The following is a 25,934-nucleotide window of genomic DNA, read 5'->3' on the forward strand; positions in this document are numbered from 1 at the left end:
ATATAGATTTATAGATCTTTCTAGATAGATAGACATATTTCATTGGTACTTATCTTGTTTTCGACTAAATATTATCTTGCACAAGATCAGTATTTATAATTAAGTCATACTCCAATTGAGGGGTCTTCATGCATGCATACATGCGTTTTAGATATATTATTTAGGAAATAGACAGATGAAATAGAACAATAATTCTATCATATTTATTTTGTATGATAAGTGTTTTGGTCCCTGAGTGTTTTTTCTCATTCCTAAAGCATGTCTCATTAGTAAAGCAAAACAAGTACACGGTTTAGACCTCTATAGGCACTGCTTTATTGTCTCACAGTGTATGGAGTTGGCAATAAGAACATTGACAGAAGATTATTTGAGACGTATACAAAATCAATATGGCTTGAGGGAAATATATATATTAAATGGATTATATGGAGTTATGTTTGGGTCATTAATAGCAATCATGTATGGCGCAGACAACATTGCTATGTTCCATTCATATAATTCATTGCAACATGGAGCTACTTTGTGCCTGTGTGTATATATGTGTATATATATACACACACTTTTCCTTATTTTCCCTTATGGTCCTTCAAACATTTGTGCTCAAGGTCATTGCATGAACAACGTTTATTTTTGTAGCAGAAGATACCACGGTGACACAAGGATCTAGGAGGGCAACAGTACACTGAATATAGACAGGCAGCACTGAACAGTGAACGATTATTATCTTAATGACCTTATACTTTCCCAATGCAGTACAGCCATGTGAGAACTTGAACCAAGTCTGTGCTCACTGAAAGATGTACCCAGATGTATGCGACTATACAGCAGTATCCCTCAGCCCAGACTGTTCACATTTACTTTTGGAGCTTGGAGGGAAGTACCCAAGGATAGAGGTTAAACTATCTCCCAAGTGTAGTGTTAAAGAAAATCCAACTTAAGGACAGTAGACTACACAAAGCACTACCCAATATCTATATAATTCCCTTGTTTTGGATTTGACTTTTTACAGCAAAAAACATACTACATCACATTTAACATGTTAAAAGGGCAACACAACACAATAATTCACCACCAATCATCACCACATCTTTGCAGCCCAAACATCCATCTTTGTTTGATCTATTTAGGCTGACATTCACTTTTGTCTCCCACTCACCTCTAGTGCAGGTTACTAAGTTCAGTGGTTTGATATTGGACAGTCACTGCCGGTCTTCATTCAGAATAATGCAGGGCACCACAGGAAAAGCTACAAAAATACTTTGGACATAAAAGACAACACTAGTAGCCCACTCCCCAGCTCGGACACCCCTATAAGGGTGCTTCCCTTAGGAAACACCTTTTTGTTATTGAATAACTGGAACCAACTCCTTAGGCTGCATATTTGCAGCGATGTGTAGCTTTTAGTATACAGCTTCATCAAAGCATCCGTAAACAAGCATGTTGCCATCCCCACTAAATACATGTGCGGGGAAAATATGTAGCAAAACAATTGATGATTACAGCTGGACTAACTTATGAAATGCAAGAATGAACTCATTGGCCGACCACATCACAAAAGGATCAAAACATGCATGTATCACGCAAATCATGTTTTCTTCCTTAACACACAAAAAAGTTGTAAGGATATATTAGACTGCTAAGATACTATAATGCAGCACACATATTCATTTTTAATTGCTAATTCCTTGAAACATTATATATTAAATGGAATAAGAAAATAGAAGGAGCAATATGCAGTGATAAAATGCTATATGAAAAGGTAGGTTTAAAACAGGCTGTAGCAGACTGCTACAGTAAGGCAGCATTGTTAGCTCTCATATTGTGTACAGGGCTTTCCCATAACATGTCAATTTACAGTTACAATATATATAATTATGAATGTTGCACATTTCACTGGCTGTTAAACTTTTTATTATTTCTCGGGGGAGGAGGGTATGGATTCTTAACATAACTTTGATTGGGATTCATAGCTCTTCTCTATTCTTTATGCACATTTAGCTTTGACACAGTCAGATCTGATCCCAAATATTGACATAAACGTATGGTTCAGTATCTTTGGCATCTGTAAAAAGTAGGCGGATAGGCCTGCAGTCGCGTTCTGGAGGTCTAAAGGTCTTATCATGCTGGTCACATTTCTACAGCTACGTGTTCATATTTTTTCATTTTGCACACAGAAAAAACGTCTAGAGTTTCACATGGACATTTGCTAACAGTGTGTACATGTACACCTACCTGTAAATCGAGCTGCTATTACCTCATGCAATATACAGTCTGTATATCTGTATAATCTATACTATATTTAACTATACCTACTCTAAAGTTTGAAAGAAATATGATTTCAGATGAATGTGAAGCAAAAAGTTCAGTTCTTTCATGCTGCTGTATTTAATGGCCATTTGTTTTGTGTTTCGTTATTGCTGCTGGATGGTATCGATACATTCTAAGAGGTGCAGTGCAACCAACTGAATCTCCCTCTGCTCCATCCCTCTCCAACGACCAGGAGGAGCTACGGTGGCCTGTAAGGTACCAGTAGGTATTCAAAATGATTTCATTGTCTAAAACAGCATAGAGGATCCAAGTGTCAAGGGATGAGGTTCCTTGAAAGATTTATAATTTGTACTGAGTTATTTAGTCTGTAAAACTATAGGTCATAGCAGACAAGTAACCATTATGATTACAATAAATGCAAGGAGTCCCCTCGAGGGCTGTTTGTCCCTTCTGGGATACTGTACCAACATGGCGGCTCTGTGGAATAGGACACCCCCCCCCCCCCGCCCCCATGCAGATATTAAGGGCTCATTATAAACTAAGAAAAATAATGATTCTAATTTCAAGGGAGTATATACTAATTAAAACAACCTTCTGATTATTATATTCAATAAAAAAAAATACACACTGCACCATTAAGACAGCTGCTATTCTGCAGATATTATCTGATGAAATTGTACACATAGTGGGTTTTTGTCCAAATATATACACCATTATGATGCAGATTCTGCATCTATCTTGATTAGACATTTCAAGGATTCAAGATTTTGATTAAAAGACATTTAAGATTTTTGACTGGGATGCTGAAGACAATAATGATCGATTTTTAAGTTTACAAGTAAATTGTCTAAGATTTTAATGCAGTAATCAATTCATTTTAGACAATTTATTGGTATGCAAAAGACAATAATGGGATGGGATTACCCATATAACAATGAAATCATATATATTTATTTTTTAACGTTTTTCGACAACCGTCATACCTCAATGATACTGCATTTCATCTCTCTCTTCCTGTTCTTAAATCTTTTGAAGAAGCACGTCAGCAGAGAGTAAAGAAATTATGACTTTATATAAGGGTGTCCATGGCAATTATCCTATTTGTTGCGTTCTTTTATTTTACAGATACAGATATCCTACCCAGTACACCAGGTTGAAAAGACCGAAGGCTGTGGGGAAAAATACTCTTGAATACGAGTCGATCTTGGAAACCCGCACATGCATTCTGTTTTCCCGCCAGGCCCCGGAACGGCAGTCGTCAAAGCAGCAGAAAAAGCTGGCGCAATCTTTACCGTCCAGACACTCGTACATGTAGTCGTCCTCCTCGTGGTACGGCAGGATGTGGTTCATGTGCAGCAGGGACGTCCCTGGCCGGATGTTCAGCAGGCTGGTGGACTTGTGGTGCTGAGTGGGACAGACAGAGAGATGCTTAGTGATGACAATGCTTAAGGGAATTGGGGCCAGCGTCATGGACAATGACGCACAATCGATCAAACTGTGCTACCTTGTGGTTCTGCAACGTTATAATACAGTATCAATATATGCTCCGCATAATCTTACAGTGTACCTGGAGTGAGTCTTGGTGTAAAATAACACAAATCTGTCGTGGGAGCATCGTCTAATAGAGGACATTGGTCTTGCTGATCAAAACCAAACACATAAGGTAGCATGTGTTGATAGGGTCAAAATGCTACCTTATGTGTTTGGTAGCATATATATGGTACAGTATGTGTGTTTTACACCTCTACTTCACAAGGGATACATTTTGTCGGCATGGGCAGAACCACCAGGTGACACGATTTGTGAAGTTATCAAATTTAAAGATAGATTATAGAAATGTTTTAGTTTTAAATCATCCCTCAAATGCCTTCTGTTAGGATTTTTCTGCAGCAGCGGAGAGAATGTCAAGTTCAGTTTTTTGCAAGCCTGACTTTGTGATGGTTGGCTGGTTTGGAGATTATTATTGATTTACCACATTAACCATAAATATTCTCCGAACTTATTAATCACTGAATGAAATAGTCACCTACTCTGTAACCACACGGACGATTCAGATTGCTATTCGTCAAAACAAATGACTCATTTGATTTAAATAAAAACGCACTTGGTCTCTTCCCTGAAAAAGGTGTGTTTAGTTCTTCCTTAAATGTTCAAGTAACCAAAGCTCAATGTCTTCTTTGCTGCTTGTTCCTGATTATTCCAACATCCCAGCAGTACCTGTGTGTTGTGGACCTTGGTATTTTAATCCAACAGTATCTGTGTGTTCTAGACCTTTATCTTCGCATCCAACAGTACCTGTGTGTTGTGGACCTCGGTAATGTAATCCAACAGTACCTGTGCATTGTGGACCTCGGTATTCTAATCCAACAGTACCTGTGCATTGTGGACCTCGGTATTCTCATCCAACAGTACCTGTGCATTGTGGACCTCAGTATTCTCATCCAACAGTACCTGTGCATTGTGGGCCGTGGTCATCAGTACCTGTGCGTTGCTGACCTTTGTCTTCAGTATCTGTGCGTTGCTGACCTTGGTCTTCTTGGTGCGGTTGCTGGTGAAGTAGTGCAGCGTGCCGTACTCCATGAGGGCCGCGAAGGTGAAGATGAAGCAGACGGAGACGAACAGGTCCATGGCCGTCACATACGACACCTTGGGCAGGGACTTCCTGGAGATAGTGCTGAGGGTCGTCATGGTGAGCACCGTGGTAATACCTATCAATAAATATTATAACTATTATTCATATGTTCATTATTACAATTTGTATTTTTGTTAATAATAATATTTTATTGTACTAATAAGAAATATCTATTATTTATAACTTTTTTATTGCACAATGTGTATGAAATAAATGATTAATAATAAACATGATGATTATTATTATATATTATTATCATAGAAACTGACTTCAAAATTATTCTAAATATCTGTGATGAGGATACACAGATAAACAGAATCCACAGAGCTCCATCTCTGGATGAAACATCAAATCAAGCTCCTTTACAGATTGAGTTCAGTTATATGTGTGAAATAAAAAAAATTCAAACCCAGAGATGTGCGGGCTGGTACTGCATCTTTGTTAATCCAGAAGGACACCCAAGACAAGACAACAATCATACTGCATGGTATGTACGTCTGGATAGTGAAGTATCCCATCCTCCGACTCAGGTCGAAGAAGATGGTCATGATGACGTATTCCCCTAAAAACATTGAAACAACCAATAGCGTTGGTCCAATCACACTCTGATGCCCACGCACCAACCGATGATCAATATCGTTGCTCCCATCACACTCTGATGTCCACGCACCAACCCATGTATGGTCTCACCTGACTGAGTGTGTGCCACCTCAGTCGTGTTCCTCAGCCCTACGAAGGCAAACTGGTAGAGTCTCCAGTAGCGCTGGTCAGCCACCTCCACCGAGCTCCTCTGCCAGCGGTACATGATCTCGTTCTTTGGGTAGCCATCTGGAAACGTCAGCAGAAACAAACACAGGCACACCAGGGACCAGGTTTCATACTCAAACAATCTGTATTCCAGCCAAAGGACAGCAATACAACTGCAATACACTGGTAAATGTCAATGGCACCAAAAGGAAAATAAAAGACATTCAAGACGGAGGAGATCTCCATCCACAATGCCATGGGATGGACTTGTACTTTCCACATGGACCGGCGCATGTGGAAAATGACAGCACATGGCAAGACATGGAAAGCCAGAGCACAGTGTAGACAAATGATAAGTTACAGATGGCACAGATGAGTCAGAACAGGTGACAGGGTTCAGCGGACAGGCCCAAGGTCTTTACCAGTGACAGGTCATGACAGGGCATCTTCAAAACCTCTGCGATGGTAATGAGCGAGGGGGTGTGTTGTTGGGCTGTAGCCGTCAACACTTGTCCACACACTGTGGCCCCTTGTAAGCTACTTGAAGCTGAAGTTGAGATGATGGATTAAAACGGGGCGGGGGGGGGAAGCATGTCAGACACCTACAGCTCGAAAACTCCAGTGGGCAGGAGTGCTCATCCATTGGAAAGTTATGCAGCTTAAGGTAGCACTCCGCATTAATAGTCAACCTGACAAAAACAGAAATGGTGACAAAAAGAAAGCAGGTCTCAGAATCATTCCTTAGTCATTAGAGTTTAAAGGATATTCTGGGATCGACATCAGCACTGTTCCAATCCACCTCTGTCCCCAGCGACCTGCAGAGGCACCTCATACCATATATTTTGGTTCAACCCTTTACCTCTTTATAACTAATTCTCTATATATCTAAATGTATCCTTTTGACATAATTTTAAAGCCTAAAAATGTATTTGTCTACCTATCCTTAAACATCTCTATACCTCAGAATTTGTAACATTATATACATAAATGGACGGATATGCTACCTTCTAACTCATATTATTTTCCCTTTTGTATTGTCCTTAAATGGCAGCCATAACTAGTTCATGAAGGAAAACATAGCAGAAGAAACATACACACACACACACACAGACCCACACACACACACACACACACACAGACCCACACACACACACACACACACACACACACACACACACACACACACACACACACGAAAACAGAAAAAGTATGTATACAGCGGCACAAACAATAACAGCAACATTGTTAACAGTCGTTAAAACTGAAGAAATGGCTCTGGGAGGATATTGTGCACACATGTCCCCTGATTCAACATATATAAGGTCTACTCCACCTCAACGTGTACATCACTCTGCCATTGCTCCATAGCCTCAGGAGACGGTTCGGAGTGGTGATCCAGTGGGCGTCGGATTTCCTGGAGTTCCGGAAGAAGGTGTCAGGGATCCAGATCTTGCCCACCATGTTACTGTTGAGCATCAGCAGCTTCATGGAGCTGTTGAACTTGAGGCGGCTGTCGTACCACGTCTGGGCAAAGAAGATGTCGATGGTGTATTCCTGTGATGCCCACATCAGTAGGCAGCAGAAGGCACAGCAGGCGGAGGAGGCACATCAGTCCAAGAGGTAGCTATGTTTAAGTGTTCCCCTCGGGGCGTATTATGACACAAGGGTTTGGCTCACCATGTTGATGGGGTCGACCGGTCCGATGCTGTTGACGTACACCGCCGTCTCGATGACTGTTGGTCGCACTGAAACACAGCAGTCGTGATGCTCTCTTTAATTTCAGCATCATTATTTTATCAGTATTTGTCAATTTTTAAACACATTACACACACACACACACACACACACACACACACACACACACACACACACACACACACACACACACACACACAATTATTAGATGATTCACATTTATGCCTGAAATTTTGATAAAGGAATAATACATCCCGACATTCACTTTTAAGGTTTTAGGCTAATTTCAATGGTTGAGCTTAAATCACTTCAGCAGGGCCCACAGAGTCTACTTTCTAAGAATAGGGCTGGGCTTATGATGGAGTGATCAATATTCCTCTCCAGGAAAATTTCCTCCTGACTGATGTGCAGTAATAGGTGCTATATATCATGTGAACTTCTCAGCCATTATCAGCAAACAGAAATAGAACAGTATTCTCATTTTACATGTGAGAGAGATTACTAAATAGGTGAGCTTGCAGCCTTTTAATAATATAAACCTTGAACCTAATGAGGTGTACATGAACAGTGGAGATACTCTTATGTTGGAAAAGCTATTTGGCCTTGTGTTATCTCAGGGCTCTGGAGCTCTGGAGACCCAGCAGTCCGACCGCACTATAAGGGGCGAAGCGGCCAAGGTTAGTTGGTTCCTATTCCATTACGGAGATAGTCTATCAAAGGGAGGCTTTCAGGAGGGGATTTTAATGTGTGTATTTCTAAAGTGGCTAGTCTGCACGGTGTTGATTTGACTGTTCTTCTTTGCAGAGTGTGTATTTGTATTGATTTAATGTTCGCCAATCACGCTCTTCAAGATCCCAGCTTCGAGCCACATCATTGGTCGAGACATACGTGAAGCAAAAGAAACAGAAACGCACGTCCACCTTGATGTGAGCTGATGACAGAAGGAGGAAACAGATCTGGTATCTGGGCAAGAAATCCAATTAATGATCAAAAAATATTAATCAAACACTCCACGCCTAAGTAATAAATCATTAAATTCTACTTTGAATTGGCAATATATTCTCACAGACCGACCTTTAGATTTGAAGAATGTTTGTGTATTCTATTATTTAATAATCAATTTAAGGATTTGCATTATTATGAGCATTGAAAAAATAACCTACGGCCAATGCCAAGACGAATTTGAAGAGCTGTGGCCGCCTTACATCTTGTTCCATCAAATTAATCAGAGGAGAGGTAAGGGCCTATTTGTGAACCGTTACCGCACAATAATTGTTAAAAACTAGGGATGCATCGAAATGAAAATTCTTGGCCGAAACCGAAACCGAATATACTGAAACAGTTGGCCGAAAGCCGAAACCGAATACCGAATGTGGCTTTTGCTGTTTATCATTCATTTTGCTTTAATTTTTCACCATTGCATAAATCAAACAATTAAATGTCCTTTATAAACTTTTTTGTCTTTTTTGTTTATTTTTTATTTATTTTTTTTATCAAAAATAAAAATTATCGGTGTATTATTTTCGGCCTTTTTACTCCTTCGGCCGAAACCGAACATTATGTTTTGGGCCATTTTCGGTGGCCGAATATTGGGTGCATCCCTATTAAAAACTTCACTCATTATCTAGCAGGGTTACTTTTCTTTTACTCTAGCAGCTACAGTAGGCTAATAAACAACGGCAAATAAGAGCTGGTTTGCAATATATATTTGTCTATATCTTGTCACAAATTTATATATTAGGCAGGCATTTTACTACTTTTAGTACTCATTGTCCAAGTACTTACCAGGGGCGTTTCTAGGTTTCATGAATATCCGGGGCTTAGCCCAATGGGAAAATGAAAATGCGCGTATAGTGCCTGGCAAAGTTTTGTATGTATTTATTGTGCATGCAAATGTTTTCATAATGCTTAACCTAGATAAACAGAATAAGATATTTATTATAGCTTTAAATAGCTACCTGTCCTGCTTATCCCCAAACACCTAAAGTCCCATTCAAGTTATTTCAGAGTAAAATAAATACAAGTGAGACAGAGCTTATATATATATATATATATATATATATATATATATATATATGACTGGGGATAGGATAGGTTAATTCACTTGAGGTCGTAAACAGTCTGGTTAGGTTTTTAAACTGTTTATTCTCTTGCCAGAAGGACTAGATCTAGAACAGGGGTCGGCAACACCAGGCACGCGTGCCACCACTGGCACGCGTAAAAAATAAATGTAGAAAAATCATAACTAACGATTTTTTTTTTGCACTTTATTCTCGCCCCAGTGAAAATATGTTTAAATTAGTTACAGAAAGCAGTGTTCTTAAATGGGATCAATTAATAGTTCTTAAACCTATGTTGTGAGTAATGGTGCGGCCACACCAACCGCGTTACTCGCGTTGGATAACGCGAGTAACGCGCCTAACCTGACGCTTGATCAGTGTGTGGTGGTTCAACGCTTCCAACGCATCAACGCGCCAACGCAGCTAGATGAGGTCATGTCCATGCAAGTGAACGGAGCGTTCCCTCTTCGTCATAACTATCAAACCAAACATCCTTCACATTCACTGAGCGAACATTATGAAAATAAAATGCACATTTCTCGCTAAAAATGTTTCCATAAACGCATTTAATGGCGTAACTATAACTATTTCCACCCAGAATAAAGAAAGATGTCGGCCGTGGCTGCGCTGGAGTCCGAGGTAGGAAACCCAAACGCCGCCGTGTTTGGGTGCATGATAGAGTTTAGATCGGGTTAGATTAAATAATCTCGGATATAAATAACAATAATCGGGTTAAATAACTTCACATGGTGTGTCTGGTGTGTTTCCAGCATTCGCAGTGTTGATCAGCAGAGATATAGTCCGCCAAGACGTTGAGGTTGCTTAGCAACCAGAGACTCTGTCCATGCAAGTGAACGGAGCGTTCCCACTTCGTCATAACTATCAAACAAAACATCCTTCACATTCACCGAGCGAACATTATGAAAGTAAAATGCACATTTCTCGCTAGAAATGTTTCCATAAACGCATTTAATGGCGTAACTATGTTACTATTTCCACCCAGAATAAAGAAAGATGTCGGCCGTATGCTTCTGTGCAAGCTCACTACTCTCTGCCAGTGATGTCGGGTCAAGCTCCACGCTGATTGGCTATCACGGCTAATCGTCACGCGTTGGAGCGTTGAAAGTTCAATTTTCTGAACTCCGGGCGTTGGTGCGTTGGGCGCGTTACTGCGTTTACGTGCGTAATTACGTGCAACTGCCGCGTCTAACGCCCCCAACGCAACGCTTCAACGCTTCAACGCATGTAACGTGCCTAGACCAATGGTTCCCTATGCAAAAATGCAGATTTTCAACGCCCCTAACGCGAGTAACGCGGTTGGTGTGGCCGTACCTTAATAGAGAAGAATTTTTTATTTATTTTTTTGCAAAGCTGAACTTGTCTTAAAGATATTGATGTGGATGGTTCCAACATTCTCATATATTCTCGTTTTTTACATTTCTCACAGTGCAAATATGTTTTTGAATGAGTTTCTGAAAATGGTGTTTTAAGATGGGACATATGTAATTATAATTTGCAAGCCCATGTTGCAAATATAACAACCAAAGAAACATTAAAATTGTTGATGCATGATTGTGGACTATATGGAAATAGTACCATTCCAGGTCTTCTGGAAATGTTTTTGGTCGCTGTCTCATTATACATGTTGTAATATGCTGTTTTATTGGATGGAAAACCACACTGAAATCTCAGATGCTAACTTGTGTTGGTCTGTTAAGGGGTGACCATCCCATCCCGGACACAGTCTTTTTCCGATTCTCCTGCAGGAGGCTGCGGTCCATCAGGACCAGGACTTCACACCACAATAACAGTTTCTTCCCCTGCGCAGTCAGCCTTCTGAAGAAGGCATAACCCTCATACACTGGAGGGACACACTGGAGAACTGCGCAAAATCAGCTGATCGCAACGTTCCTTTTGTGAGATATTCAAACGCTCCGTGGTCGAGCAGCTGCCGTTTGATAAAAAAAAAAGGTGGAACAAAAAGCACTGCTGTTCTTAAAAAGTTGTGTATTGAAAATGGAATCTCCTTTGTGATACTGGGTAAGTTTCATAAGATCAGATGTTACGTCTGGGGCTATGTGTGGGATGCGTACCAAACACCATCTCCTGGTAGTCCTACTCACCTGAGTAACTCACTAAAAAAGTTAAGTTCACCCCGTGTATCAGTATTATATTTATATATAGTAAACCTCTAACTAGAGATATACCGCATCGAACCAAAGTCTGCAAAATGTCAATGATTCAATAATTTTACAGGATAATTAACCACCCAAGGACAAATTAAGCAATTTGTCCTTTCACAGACTCCCCTGTTCTGTCCTCACCTCCAATATCTGGTCGTAGTTTGTTGTCGTAGCCTAGGAGGAGTTTATTTAATATCAAGGTGACGTCGCTCTCGTAGACCTTGGGCGAGAGCACCCAGGTCTTATTGATGGGGACGTCCTCGTAGTCCTCCTCGTCTTGTTTGCTGGGTCCAAAAGCACTGCTATTGATAAAGAGGAGAGGAAGACAAAAACACAAACAATACAAACATAATAGATCACATGTTGGGGGAAGCGTCAGCCCCATGGACACAAACTGGGAGCTTCAGCCACAACCAATATGATCCAGAGCAGAACACCTGAGAACACCTGAGAACACCTGAGAACAACTGAGAACACCTGAACACCTGAGAACAACTGAGAACACCTGAGAACACCTGAGAACACCTGAACACCTGAGAACAACTGAGAACACCTATACAGTCCTAGTGTCTCCCTAACTGCTTTTCTCTTCAAAAGGGGAGAATCAGGAGCATAAACACACCGCTGCATTTAATGAAGAATGTATTATTCTTAAACTGACCCCTATTCTGTATATGAAGATCTGATATCAAGAGGGTAAAAATGAACCTTGGAATATTGCAGATTTATGAGATGCAAATACATTCTTTCTTATCAGGGAATGATCTGCGAGTTTAGTTAAATGAAACTCATACCCTTAAACACATTTCCTACAAGGGAAACCAGTGAGTCAAATACGAGTCACATTCATGAGCAATGCAATCTTCAATAACCTCACGTGTGTGAAAAGACCTTCATTGTCCGTCACATGAAAAAAAAAAGGGGGGTCGAATGCGTGAAATTATGTTGAATTGGCCAAAACTGAAACGTTTAAATTATTTCTGCAGTTTATTGGTTGGTAGATGTATCTGACTGAGAATGTTCACTGGGGTGTCATCAGAATGGCATCCAAGACGGATACAAGGGAAGATGAGAGGAAGAATCCCCAAAACAGCCACCATGCCTCTAAGCATTGCCTCCTGTACTGGACATGTGTAATGGCTGCTACACGATGGATACAATGAAATACAGCTGACAATGGGAATGAACATTTAGAGTTCAGTTTCATCTAGTTTGTCATGTTCACCTATTTGATTGCGCTAATGTATCTCATGTGATGCCTCTCTGACTTAAAGTCCTTAAGTATGACTAGTTGCAAGCAAGCAAGATCCTACAGAACAAAACATCGCACCTCTTTGTATTTTGGTTCTGGTTACGCTCAATGTATTCATTGTGAGCAGATATTCATTTGTACTGGGTGACATTGTCCACTGGATATCAGGTCACACACACGCGCACAGGCACACACTATTCAATTTAGCCTACTGACGAAACATGTCTCTCAAACTGCTACCACCAAATGTTGCCTTATACAACATAATTTTGCATACCTAATTATGTAATCTATGTAAATTGCTGACGAATATAATTGTAGCAAAGGCTATGTGAACGAAACCCGAGGAAAACATCTGCAATAATTCTCCATTGTCATCCCCACTAGATGACTGTCCTGGCTCCAAGCAGCCCCACCAAAAGCTCCTCAGACATATTGCAGCATCACACTGATCGGGGTGTACTCACCAGAGTCCTACAAGAGCCAACACAAGCCAGGGAGCCATTGCTCTGCCTTTGACAGATTGCTGCAGAGCCTTGGCCACAATCACGCCGAGTACCGGTTTCACAGCCCCACGCAACAACCACCACGTTACAAAACGACCCGTCTGATGCGCTCTCCGTTTAAATTCACCTAAACCTGTATTGGCATCGGTTTGCCTGTTGTTCAATTGAAACTAAATGTTGCGATTCGTGGCTATTGAACCATGCATGCATCTCAATATATTCCGTGCACGGGGTAGACCTTCCCATCCGCCTCGAGGGGGGGGGTAGAGAGACGCTCCTGCTGCACTCATCTTGCAGACCGCTGACTCTGCGCTCAGTTTCTGCAGGTTCTGCAGTGCTTAACACTGATGACTCGTTTGGGGGACTTGGAATAACATAAAAAACGTAGGTCGATTTGTCTTTAAGAAAATGTGCATGTGTATTCTGGTGTAGCTGTGCTTTTTAGGGTGTCGTTATGATCTTTATTAGCTAGTCGGCCTATTAATAATTGTAATATTCTAATATGAATTATGGCTTCTTATTGAGTTAAACAAGGTCATGTTCAAAAGGCGAAAGGTTTCAGTTCTATAAATACATTAAATCAATATTCTGTAGGTCTATGTAAAAGCACTACAGGAAAGGTCATCTTCTACATATACACATACTAAGCACTTGGGTGCTAGACAACTGTATCAGCAGCTCGCTCATCCCTGGGATGTCTCTTTAACTCTCCACACTCTTCTTTATTTTGGATAAACAAATGTTGTCTTATGAAGAAGTTCATGCACCTGTTACGTCAGCAAACACATGTTCACCATTGTTCACCTGCTCAGAGGAGGAATGGTAAAGTACACCAGTGGAGTCCACTCAATAGGATGGTTGTGTTGAGAAAGTTCAGCGCAGACATGAAAGTGGACGCAGTCCAACACAAGCAGTTGATGTGAACCACGCCCACTCGTATATATACATATGTCTGCACTGCAATTTCTACTTCCACCGGGTTTGAACAAGGGTATCATTGAGCAATGTTAAAATAAACCAATTTGAGCTTCTGTGATCACCAGAAGGCCGACATCTTAAGGTGACCAACGTAAACCTGTCATGGCCACAGCTGTCGTGCTGTGTGTTCTTCCCCTGTGCCTGGCGCACACCCCCTGTTTGACTCTGTGCTGTGCCTGCCACACTCAATTGTTCACTTCTGGCCTGCATCAGCTAATCAACTCCCCTTAAAATACACCTGGTTTCCCTGCTGTCGTCGCCAGATCGCACTTCTGACTTCAGTGGTAGTTTTTCGTGCCTGGATCCAGTATTTATGTGTTGTTTGTTCTCTTGTTAAAATCTCGTGTCTCACCTTTAGTTCCTTTTGTCCTCAGTGTGTTTTGTGGACCATCACCTCCAGCCAGCCTGCTTCATTCACTCCAGCCTGAAGCTCCCCACTCAAGAACCTGTCCCCTGTCTCACTACTCTCTATTCAAAATGAACCTGTTCACACTCCAACGTCCTGTCTCTGTGTTCTACTCTTGGGTCCAGCTGCTATCGAACCCTAACAAAACCAATGAGAGCTTATGTGATCACCAGTAGGCCGATATCATGAAGTGACCAACATGGGTAAGAAATATATACACAAGATATAAAACAACAATCGTTCCTATCCTCACCTATGGTCATGAGGGCTGGGTGATGACCGAAAGGACGAGATCGCGGGTACAAGCGGCCGAGATGAGTTTTCTCAGAAGGGTGGCTGGCGTCTCCCTTAGGGATAGGGTGAGAAGCTCAGCCATCCGTGAGGAACTCGGATTAGAGCCGCTGCTCCTTTACTTAGAAAGGAGTCAGCTGAGGTGGTTCGGGCATCTGGTAAGGATGCCCACTGGGCGCCTTCCTTGGGAGGTGTTTCAGGCACGTCCAGTGGGGAGGAGACCTCGGGGAAGACCCAGGACTAGGTGGAGAGATTATATCTCAACACTGGCCTGGGAACGCCTCGGGATCCCCCCGTCAGAGTTGGTCAATGTGGCCCGGGAAAGGGAAGTCTGGGGCCCCCTGCTTGAGCTGCTCCCCCCGCGACCCGACCCCGGATAAGCGGATGACGATGAGGATGAGGATGAGGATAAAACAACTGTAAACAGATGTTCTCCCTTCGTCCTGATTTCACAACGTGACAAATCTACGTTTCTTTCTTTCTTTCTTTCTTTCTTTCTTTCTTTCTTTCTTTCTTTCTTTCCTACTTTCTCTCTCTCTTTTTCGTTGGTTTGTTTGTTTGTTCTTTCTCTCTCTCTCTCTCTCTCTCTCTCTCTCTCTCTCTCTCTCTATCTCTCTCTCTCTCTCTCTCTCTCTCGTTTGTTTGTTTGTTCTTTCTTTCTCTCTTTCTTTCTTCTTTCTTCCACCCAGCGAGCCACCTCAGACCATCCTGATTGGTTCATTCTGACATCTAAGCATATTATTGCCAACCTGAACATCTGGATGGTCTCTGGAGGGTCAATTGTCAGTCGTATTCAAGAGCCTTTCCACGAGTTGAGTACGAGAGTCAGCAAACATAAAAGCCCAAAACACGGTGAGAGGTTACACAATCCTTTGCCTGGCTGTTGATCTGCTGCAGTATGTGAAGCTCTCAGCCACAAGCAGGTTACATCCTGACCTCACATATGGAGTGTTGGCAAGTAGGTAAATTAACATTTAGTGAACATACAGTAACAATGGTCCCACTGACAGACATACACATGATGAGTCGGTGGTCAAATAATCAACCTTGTCAAGTCGGCCAAATGCCCGGTGAAGGAGGCCAGAGCTCTCTGTAGAGCAGAGTGCTGATCGGCCCTATCAGGTCTGAGTCCCATCAGCACATTCACACTCTGAGGACTAAAGGCCTGTCTTACACTCTGAAGACTAAAGGCCTGTCTTACACTCTGAGGAATAAAGGCCTGACTTACACTCTGAGGACTTAAAGGCCTGTCTTACACTCTGAGGACTAAAGGCATGTCTTACACTCTGAGGACTGTGAGAAAGTGAAACCCCTTCTCACTGTCTCTCACTAAGCAGGAAACTGATTGTTGTCATTTTACTTCTGGCGAAGTAGGGGCAGTATGGCAGTCCATCTAGCCTTGGCCAGGAAATGTTCCCCCATGTTAGTGGTACGGCCTGACTGGCCTTGATAATTCCTTGGCTTATTTAAGGGGTGTCTCATTTTGTGTTGGGTGAGTGAGGGTAGGTGCTGGCTTTATGGGAGGCCAGTACATGAAACGCAACGCAATGCTAAAGTTTTGCTGTGCTATGCTAAAGTATGCTATGCTAAGTTGCTAAGTTGCTATAAGCTTTTTGAAACATTTATTTATATTTTGAACGCTGGATTTATTTTAATTTACTTTTGGACCCTTTTTGAAGGAACTAAAACTTCACTCCTTTTACCAAACGGAACTGCCACCCCTCGTTTTCTTGTCGGCACTCTCCAGTCCACAGAGTCCGTACCCCAAACACTCGGGTTCACCACGTCGGCCCCTCACTAGGGCTAAAGGCTTTTCTTACTCTCTGAGGGGTAAAGGCCTGTCCTACTCTCTGAGGGGGGAGAGATGAATCCACAGACTAAGGGATACTTAGTAATAAGGATAATAAGGACCACAATGGAAACAAACCTTTCGGCTTTATTGTGTTTTTATCCTTTTATAGACTTCTCGTTGATTGTTGTTAAATTAAGTATCCAACCAATACATTGAAATGTCGCAAAGAAGCATTTTTGTTTCAAAGACGTTGCTGTGATCCGTAACATCCAGAAGGAAACAGCACAAGAATGCTGCAGCTGCATCCAACCCCTCCACCCCCCCCCCTCCCCCACACAAACATACACACACGCCTATACCACTCCACACACACACACATACACACCCGCATACCCCCCCACACACACACAGACATACACTCAAATACTCCCCCTCCCACACACACACACACACAAACAGACTCCTATAATTACGCACACACAAATGTCAAAGACATACTATTACTATAGTTGTCAGTACAGTTTACATCATCACACACACACACACACACACACACACACACACACACACACACACACACACACACACACACACACACACACACACACACACACACACACACACACACACACACACGCATGCGCAGATGCACGCACACACACACACGTTCACCTATACACACAGTCGTATGTGTGTGCGGGGGCACTTCATTTCAAGGGTGAATAAGCCTTGTAACAGCCTGTGGCCAGAGGGAGAGTGCTGTCCACACTGGTATGCCCTCCCCCTGTTGTCGCTGGCTCCGCCTTTACTCAGTCAGCCAACATCAGGGGAAACCCTTCAGCACAACCTTCAGCTCTTAGCAGTCGTCAGCCTCCAACCCTCCAGGACCGTCTCACATGGAGCTGTTCATGAATCCCAGTGTTACCAGCTCCAATATGTTATGTAAACACAATAATCTACCCAAAGCGTGAAAAGATTGTTGGAGACGTGTGTGCTTTCCACTTCTACTTCTGTTGGTGCAACTGGAACCCATGCTGATTCGGTTTGTGGGGGAATTGCTCCAGGTCTTACTGGTACATTCTGTTTATTTTTCTGCATACAATATACTTTTTTTTTTTTTTATCACTTGCCAACAGAATGTTTTAGTGGGGTTAAATGGTGAACGGCCATACCGCGTTGCATAGCCCAGTGCATCATCCATTAAAAACCATCACCTTGTGTAGTGCTCTGTACATTAGTGTCTGCTGTGATAGCATCTCTCGCCTCAGAAGGTTTTTCACAGCTCTGCTGTCACACTCTGCATACCCACATTATCCGTTTTTAAGTTATTTTATTACCTTTTTTCACATATTCAAGAGATTGAACATATGAAAAAAGTGACTTCAAGAAGAATGCATCTTATACCAGTGAGATTAGCATACTATGTTCTTTGTATATGCTTCAGTCACTAATCAAATGTTTGCAAAGTTGTGTGGGGCAAAATATTCACATGCATAATATTGTATGCTGGTACAAAGTAAAGATTGTACCAATATGCTCAATATAGTCATTACTTAGGGTGATCCAGGAGATCAACATGGCTAAAGTGGGTGATTTCTCATCAATCGAGTATCTTATGTGAGGCTAACCAACCCAGTCGCCAAGAAAAAACGTCGACGGTGTACGTTTCCATGAACACTGGAGACGTACTATTACAACGTAAAAACAGCGTGTTATACCTACAGTATCCACGCGTGCCGCTGTGGAGGCGGGTTTCGGGGTTTGGGTTTCACGGCTTTCGCGGCAAATTGTGGACACGATTGTTTAGGGGGGGGGGGGGGGGGGAGGTAGACTGTTGTTGACCGGGGAAGGGGGGGGGAGACACGTTTGTTGAGGGGGGGACGACGACACGATTGTAGGGGGGGGGGGGGGGGACACGTTAGTTGAAGGGGGACGACGACGACGACACGTTTGTTGAGGGGGGGGGAGACACGTTTGTAGGGGGGGGGGGGGCACGCTCGACAACGAGAGTTGGTTTTTATTGAACGCTCGACAACGAGAGTTGGTTTTTATTGAACGAGACTTCAACACGGAACAGCTGCACGAAACGATGGTCACGTCACTCTCGGTGACGGTGTCGACAACAATGAACACACGAACAATGTTAATAGAACAACACACAACCACATAACATCCCGAACCCATCAACCCCACTTAATCCTAACAACAAAACAAGTTAACAAAAGCCCCATTTGTCAACTGACAACCCCAATTCCCAGAATCCCCCGCGGCTCCGGAACACGGCGTAGTTTATATTAATCTTTATTATCCGAATGGGAAATGCAATATTTTAGGACAGATACACCATTAAACGCGTTTCTAATGACATTTCTAGCGAGAAATGTACATTTTCCTTACATAATCTTCAGTCAGTGAATGTGTATGATCTTTATTAATCTTTATTATCTGAATGGGAAATGCAATATTTTAGGACCGATTCACCGTTAAACGTGTTTCTAATAACATTTCTAGCGAGAAATATACTTTTTACTTGCATAATCTTCAGTCAGTGATTGTGTCTGATCTTTAGTTTTATAGTTATTAGGATTTGATCGGATCGCTCGCATGTTTCAACGTCAGGTTGTTAGGCTGCTTTCGCTAAACTAGCAGCTCACGTGCTTCCTGCGTTTGTGTTATTAAACTGTTACTTTATGTAACTTTTAATGATATAATCTTGTTAGAAACACGTATATCTGAGAGGCAACCCAGTCGCCAAAAGCATTCGTTGACAGTGTACGTTTCGTGAACACTGGATTACGTCGCATTTCAACATAAAATAGCGTGTTATACACACACACGCACGCACACACACACACACACACACACGCACACGCACGCACAGACACACACAGACACACACACACACACACACACACACACACACACACACACACACACACACACACACACACACACACACACACACACACACACACACGGTGCATTTCGCTGCTAAAACAACAACAATAAAATATTCCCTCAAATATTATTACTAAAGAACCGTTTTCCAAAGAACGAAATGTAAACCAATGCATTCTGAATGGGAGTGTTTCTCCGATTTTTCCATGCTACACAGAACGAAATGTAAACCCATGCAAATAAAGACTTCATGGTCATAATAATTTAAATATCATTAATCTCCGTGTGTTGGGTGGTATTCTATTTTTTTCAACGGGGCTGCATCCAGTCACTTGACCGTCATGCTGCTATGGTGGTTGCTATCGACCGCCCCCTCTAATCCTTACATGGCTCTAAAAACCACGCGGCAAAGGAGCTGCCGTAAATTGTGTTGTTTTTGTCGTAAACTGGGGTCCGACGGTTAAAAAATAGACAGATATTCCGAGGTATCCTTAAAGGGACACTGTGTAAAAATTACTCCCATCTAGTGGTACAATTGTATATTGCATTCAAACTAATAGTGCTCGCTTGTCCAAAAACTACGGTGGGCAGTATGTGCCAAGAAGCTGTGACATGACACCTACTAGGCTACCTCATCGAGTCATTCGAGTGATGATGAGGTTCGTGGACAACTGGACAAATTAGATGGACAAATCAGATCAGGTTTATTGACCAAGCATTCTTACAGACAACGAACTTGACTCCAGCAGTTGTGGACTTTCCAACATGACAAATAACTATACAGATGATAAATAACAGTAGGTCATTTAATGTCAGATTACATAAAATGTCATAACATAAAAGTTCACATAGCCTTTGGTAGTCTTGGAGTTACCGATAATCAAAACAATAATTCCCATAATGCGTGCGGCTGAGCACGCATCCTAATCAACGCATTGTAACCCGTTGATTTCAACAATGTAACAGTATTCTAAATACCAACAATTGACATTGTAACTAACGGAATCAAATCAAAATCAAATCAAATTTATTGTCATTTTGTTGATTGAACAACAAAACGAGAAGGCGTTTCTCACGGATCAAGATCAACATACATTTCAAACAAACAAACAAACAAACGTCCCAATGATGAATAAATAAATAAATAATAAATAAAGTCCAGTGAGAAGATCTGGGACGCTGGTGCATTGAGCATCCTGACAGCTTGAGGTAGGAAGCTGTTCCGCAGCCTGGTGGTGGAGCATCTTAAGCTGCGATAGCGTTTCTTGGAGGGTAGGAGCTGAAAGAAGCTGTTCAGTTTGTTTACGTCCACCCCGTCTCTGCTGCTTCCTCCTCCGGGCAGTTGCGGGCACGCTGTCACAGTGTCCGTTAGTATCCTGTGTTTGCGTAGTATGTCCAGATGCCAGCGAATGCCAGTGATGTTACTCGCTCTCAATGTCCTAATGTTTAATATTGTTTCCCTGTCATAAACTACGTTCGTCGTGGGACGTCTCACACTCAAACATTCAATCTCAATCTCACAGATCTCAAGAGGGGCCGCTGCGACTGTGCGCGCCGCCAGTTAGTCGCCCGGCAACGAGTTTACTTCCTCGTCTCCTATCCTGTTCCTAATTCCTCCTCTCGATCTTCTTTTCCTCCGTATTGTCTTCTTTATCAGAGTTGTTGGTATGAAATCCAGTTGTTCGGGTGATAAATCAACTGTCTCGCAAGCGAGTTGAAGCTCCAGAAGGTCCGCTCTAGCCTATAAGTGCGTCTCGGTGGATTTGGATACGTGGTGACCACAGCAGAGAATAAACCTCCATAACTTGATGAAGAATGGCTTTTGAATTCCTCCAACGCATTTGACAGTATCCATAAGTCCTAAGAATATTGTCACGATTTAAACTCGACAAAAATGTGAAAAAGTAAATTAAATATGTAATAAAGTAGCCTTTCAATGACGAGTCGCTCAAACATAGCGCCCCGCATCTCGTTGGCATGAAAAACCATGTTATACATGCTTTGCTTACACATCGTCGTTTTTTTGGCGACGATGATTCCTTCTCCTGTGGCGTGGCATAACTATGGTCTTTGAAAAAAATGCGGTGCATGTTCAAATTTGCCGGTAAAACTCGTCTCGCTAAACTAAGCTCTGTTCCACCGTCACGCTGGCTCAGAGTGAAAACGCGTTTGCAATTCCTGTACGACGTAGTGCTTTTTGACCCTCTCGGCAGCTCATAGACCGGAAGAAAATGGAAGCCTCCATGAAGCTTACCCGTCCTATGTAACCATATTGATATTAATATTAATTATTCTTCGCTCAGGAGAATAAGTGAGATTTTTGGCAGAGATAATTTTACACCAATGAGGACTTATTTATGAATGAATATGTTGATTTGAGGTAATAAATTACTCAAAATATTACATAGTGTCCCTTTAAAAGGCAGCTTGGATGTTTTTATTTTCTGCAGTTTAGACTTCTTCTATAACCTATTTTTGAAAGCAAAACCCCAAGTTCATTGATTTAACGAGGCAGGGTTATTTGAAACAATTTATTCAATAAATATTTGTGAGAGGTCATTCCTTCTCCTGAGTTTGCTCCCTATTTATGTCTAGTGTACACCCCTACTGTCCAAAAGCATCCCCCCCTCTCCCCATATGGATTTGGAGAGTTGTTGCCACGTCCCAGTGGTGGAAGTATCATATAATAGAGGCGAGAACATTAAAGTAAACTGTACCTTGGGGTCTCTTATATATCAAAGGGGGTTTCAAAGGACGCATACGCTTCAACCTGTGGCTCCAGCCCTAAAGGAAATGACTCAGCAAGTGCTCCATCTCGTTGCACCTGCACCCAGCGGCTCGCTTGCAAGATTTTGGCCTGAAGTTCTTCCCAGACCTATACCCTAACAGTCCAACATGCATATCTGAGAATCAGGCCTCTCTTCAATAATGACAAAATGTTATGAGAGAAATACAGATTCACTTTTTGTTATCTCATAACAAAAGGTGCCGGCTCCTTTTGACCTTTTGACCCCAGACTTCAAAGACGTGGCCACAGGCCAGCTGTGTCTACACACATTAAGCCACAAATGTACACCTCCATCCCGCAAAAAATGGGGCCTAGAAACTAACCTCTGTCTTATGTACATTGACTGTACTGTTGGAGGTCACGCCCCTTTTCCGGCCTTTTCGAGATAGCTAGGGATGCTAAAATGTTTACACACATTTCCCGGGGCCCCGAGAACGACCATAGAGAAAAAAAGTTTTCCCAAATGGACTGTCATTTGGACAAAGCCCCTTCAGAAGTGTTGCCTGCGAGACCTAATGGTTCAGAATGTGGTGGAAAAACAGTTTTTGAGATAGGAAGGTCCTACCGCCCTGAAATTTGAATACCATATTCTAGGGCCTAACTGGGAGCCCCGCACCGAAACTTGGCCCGGTCGGACCCCGAGTGCAGGAAGGGGGGGCCTGGACTTTCATAATCTTCGCTCGGTGAATGTAAAGGATGTTTGGTCGGATGTTATGACGAAGAATCATAATGTGAATGGGAATATTCTATTAATGTCTTGATATCATCTTTCGTCTCAACACTTCTGCTGCAGCCGCTTAAAGTCTCACTCCGAGAACCTTAAAATATGAATCAATCCATTAGAAGTATGAAAATATCTTCCCGGTCGTGCAACAGGGCAAACAAGGTGTCCTTTGACATCTACGTTTCGAGACGATTGCAACAGTGCCACACATGATCCTATTTGAATATGTTTCGGGGTAGTAATTAGCTGTCGATTTTGGAGGCCTTTATCAATAATGACCAGCTATAGATTTGCTTCCCAAATTACATTTTTGACAAATTACATGTTAATTAGCATCTACACGTTAAGCTGAGTCCAATGAGATCAAGCTCGCCCTCTTGCTACACCGAGATCATGTCCTAGACCTAGGTGTACCATGTAAAATACATGTTACCATTAGCTAGAGTGTCATACTTGGTGTCATTGGACTCAGCTCAACGTGTAGATGCTAAATAACATGTCATTTGTCACAATTTTTTATCGGGAAGCAAATCAATAGCTGCTCATTATTGATTAAGGCCTCCAATTTCGACAGCTAATTACTACCATTAAACATGTTCGAATATGCTCATGTCTGGCACCGTTGCAATCGCCTGGAAGTGTAGATGTTGAAGGACACCTTGTTCGTTCTCCTACACCACCGGGAAGATATTTACATGCTTCTGATTGACTAATGAATTGATTCAGCTATTCCCCCAGAAGTCTGGGGTCAAAAGGTCAAAAGGAGACGGCACCAGCCCCGTTGAAAAAAATTGAATACCACCCAACACACGGAGATTAATGATATTTAAATGATTATGACAATGAAGTCTTTATTTGCATGGGTTTACATTTCGTTCTGTGTAGCATGGAAAAATCGGAGAAACACTCCCATTCAGAATGCATTGGTTTACATTTCGTTCTTTGGAAAACGGTTCTTTAGTAATAATATTTGAGGGAATATTTTGTTGTTGTTGTTTTAGCAGCGAAATGCACCGTGTGCGTGTGCGTGTGCGTGTGCGTGTGTGTGTGTGTGTGTGTGTGTGCGTGCGTGTGTGTGTGTATAACACGCTATTTTATGTTGAAATGCGACGTAATCCAGTGTTCACGAAACGTACACTGTCAACGAATGCTTTTGGCGACTGGGTTGCCTCTCAGATATACGTGTTTCTAACAAGATGATATCATTAAAAGTTACATAAAGTAACAGTTTAATAACACAAACGCAGGAAGCACGTGAGCTGCTAGTTTAGCGAAAGCAGCCTAACAACCTGACGTTGAAACATGCGAGCGATCCGATCAAATCCTAATAACTATAAAACTAAAGATCAGACACAATCACTGACTGAAGATTATGCAAGTAAAAAGTATATTTCTCGCTAGAAATGTTATTAGAAACACGTTTAACGGTGAATCGGTCCTAAAATATTGCATTTCCCATTCAGATAATAAAGATTAATAAAGATCATACACATTCACTGACTGAAGATTATGTAAGGAAAATGTACATTTCTCGCTAGAAATGTCATTAGAAACGCGTTTAATGGTGTATCTGTCCTAAAATATTGCATTTCCCATTCGGATAATAAAGATTAATATAAACTACGCCGTGTTCCGGAGCCGCGGGGGATTCTGGGAATTGGGGTTGTCAGTTGACAAATGGGGCTTTTGTTAACTTGTTTTGTTGTTAGGATTAAGTGGGGTTGATGGGTTCGGGATGTTATGTGGTTGTGTGTTGTTCTATTAACATTGTTCGTGTGTTCATTGTTGTCGACACCGTCACCGAGAGTGACGTGACCATCGTTTCGTGCAGCTGTTCCGTGTTGAAGTCTCGTTCAATAAAAACCAACTCTCGTTGTCGAGCGTTCAATAAAAACCAACTCTCGTTGTCGAGCGTGCCCCCCCCCCCCCTACAAACGTGTCTCCCCCCCCCCTCAACAAACGTGTCGTCGTCGTCGTCCCCCTTCAACTAACGTGTTCCCCCCCCCCCTACAATCGTGTCGTCCCCCCCCCCTCAACAAACGTGTCTCCCCCCCCCCTCCCCGGTCAACAACAGTCTACCTCCCCCTAAACAATCGTGTCCACAATTTGCCGCGAATGCCGTGAAACCCAAACCCCGAAACCCGCCTCCACAGCGGCACGCGTGGATACTGTAGGTATAACACGCTGTTTTTACGTTGTAATAGTACGTCTCCAGTGTTCATGGAAACGTACACCGTCGACGTTTTTTCTTGGCGACTGGGTTGGGCTAACATACACATCGAACATTGAAATGGCTTACATTGGGGAGGCATAAATATCATCATGTTAGCCCGTAAACCCTGATAAGATAACATACAAAGAGATACTTGCCATTGAATGATGCCCTCATCATTATGCCAATCATAATTATCCTTATTTGAAAAAATGTTTTCATATCTTGGAAAATGTTTAGGGTTAGTTAAATGTAAAAAGATATTGAATACAGTTTGAATAATGACAATATAATAATGAGTTAGCCTAAATAGCTTTAATGAGTGTCCATAGCTACATTACATGAACCAGGAAACATTTGTTATATAAATACACAAATTTAAGGCATTAGGACAACATGTTTCACAGTTTCAAGTCAAGAACAAAGGTAACAATATTCAGCCAAAAGAAAATGTGTTAATGCTACGGCATAATCACGGCTTGATTGTCTATGTGAAATCCGA

At 42.1% G+C, this 25,934-nt stretch overlaps 1 protein-coding gene across 4 annotated transcripts; it reads right to left on the reverse strand.

Moving 5' to 3' along the window:
- Positions 1-291: 291 nt before the first annotated feature.
- Positions 292-13,617, reverse strand: gabrg1 (gamma-aminobutyric acid type A receptor subunit gamma1). 4 transcript variants are annotated; one of them, XM_060051153.1, is made up of 9 exons: positions 13,305-13,617; positions 11,727-11,884; positions 7,325-7,392; positions 6,981-7,201; positions 6,254-6,336; positions 5,591-5,728; positions 5,310-5,462; positions 4,750-4,976; positions 292-3,672 (listed from the first exon to the last, which is right to left on the reverse strand). In XM_060051153.1, exons 1-9 carry the CDS (start codon positions 13,340-13,342, stop codon positions 3,388-3,390), a joined length of 1,371 nt encoding a protein of 456 aa, XP_059907136.1. In that variant the 5' UTR covers positions 13,343-13,617; the 3' UTR covers positions 292-3,387. The 4 variants fall into 4 exon arrangements, with proteins under 4 accessions (XP_059907136.1, XP_059907138.1, XP_059907135.1 ...); XM_060051155.1 differs by having other exon boundaries at positions 4,795-4,976; positions 11,727-11,887; XM_060051152.1 differs by having other exon boundaries at positions 11,727-11,887.
- Between the last annotated feature and the right edge of the window lie 12,317 nt (positions 13,618-25,934).

Source organism: Gadus macrocephalus, chromosome 5 (assembly GCF_031168955.1).
Source record: "Gadus macrocephalus chromosome 5, ASM3116895v1".
Classification (NCBI taxonomy): domain Eukaryota; kingdom Metazoa; phylum Chordata; class Actinopteri; order Gadiformes; family Gadidae; genus Gadus; species Gadus macrocephalus.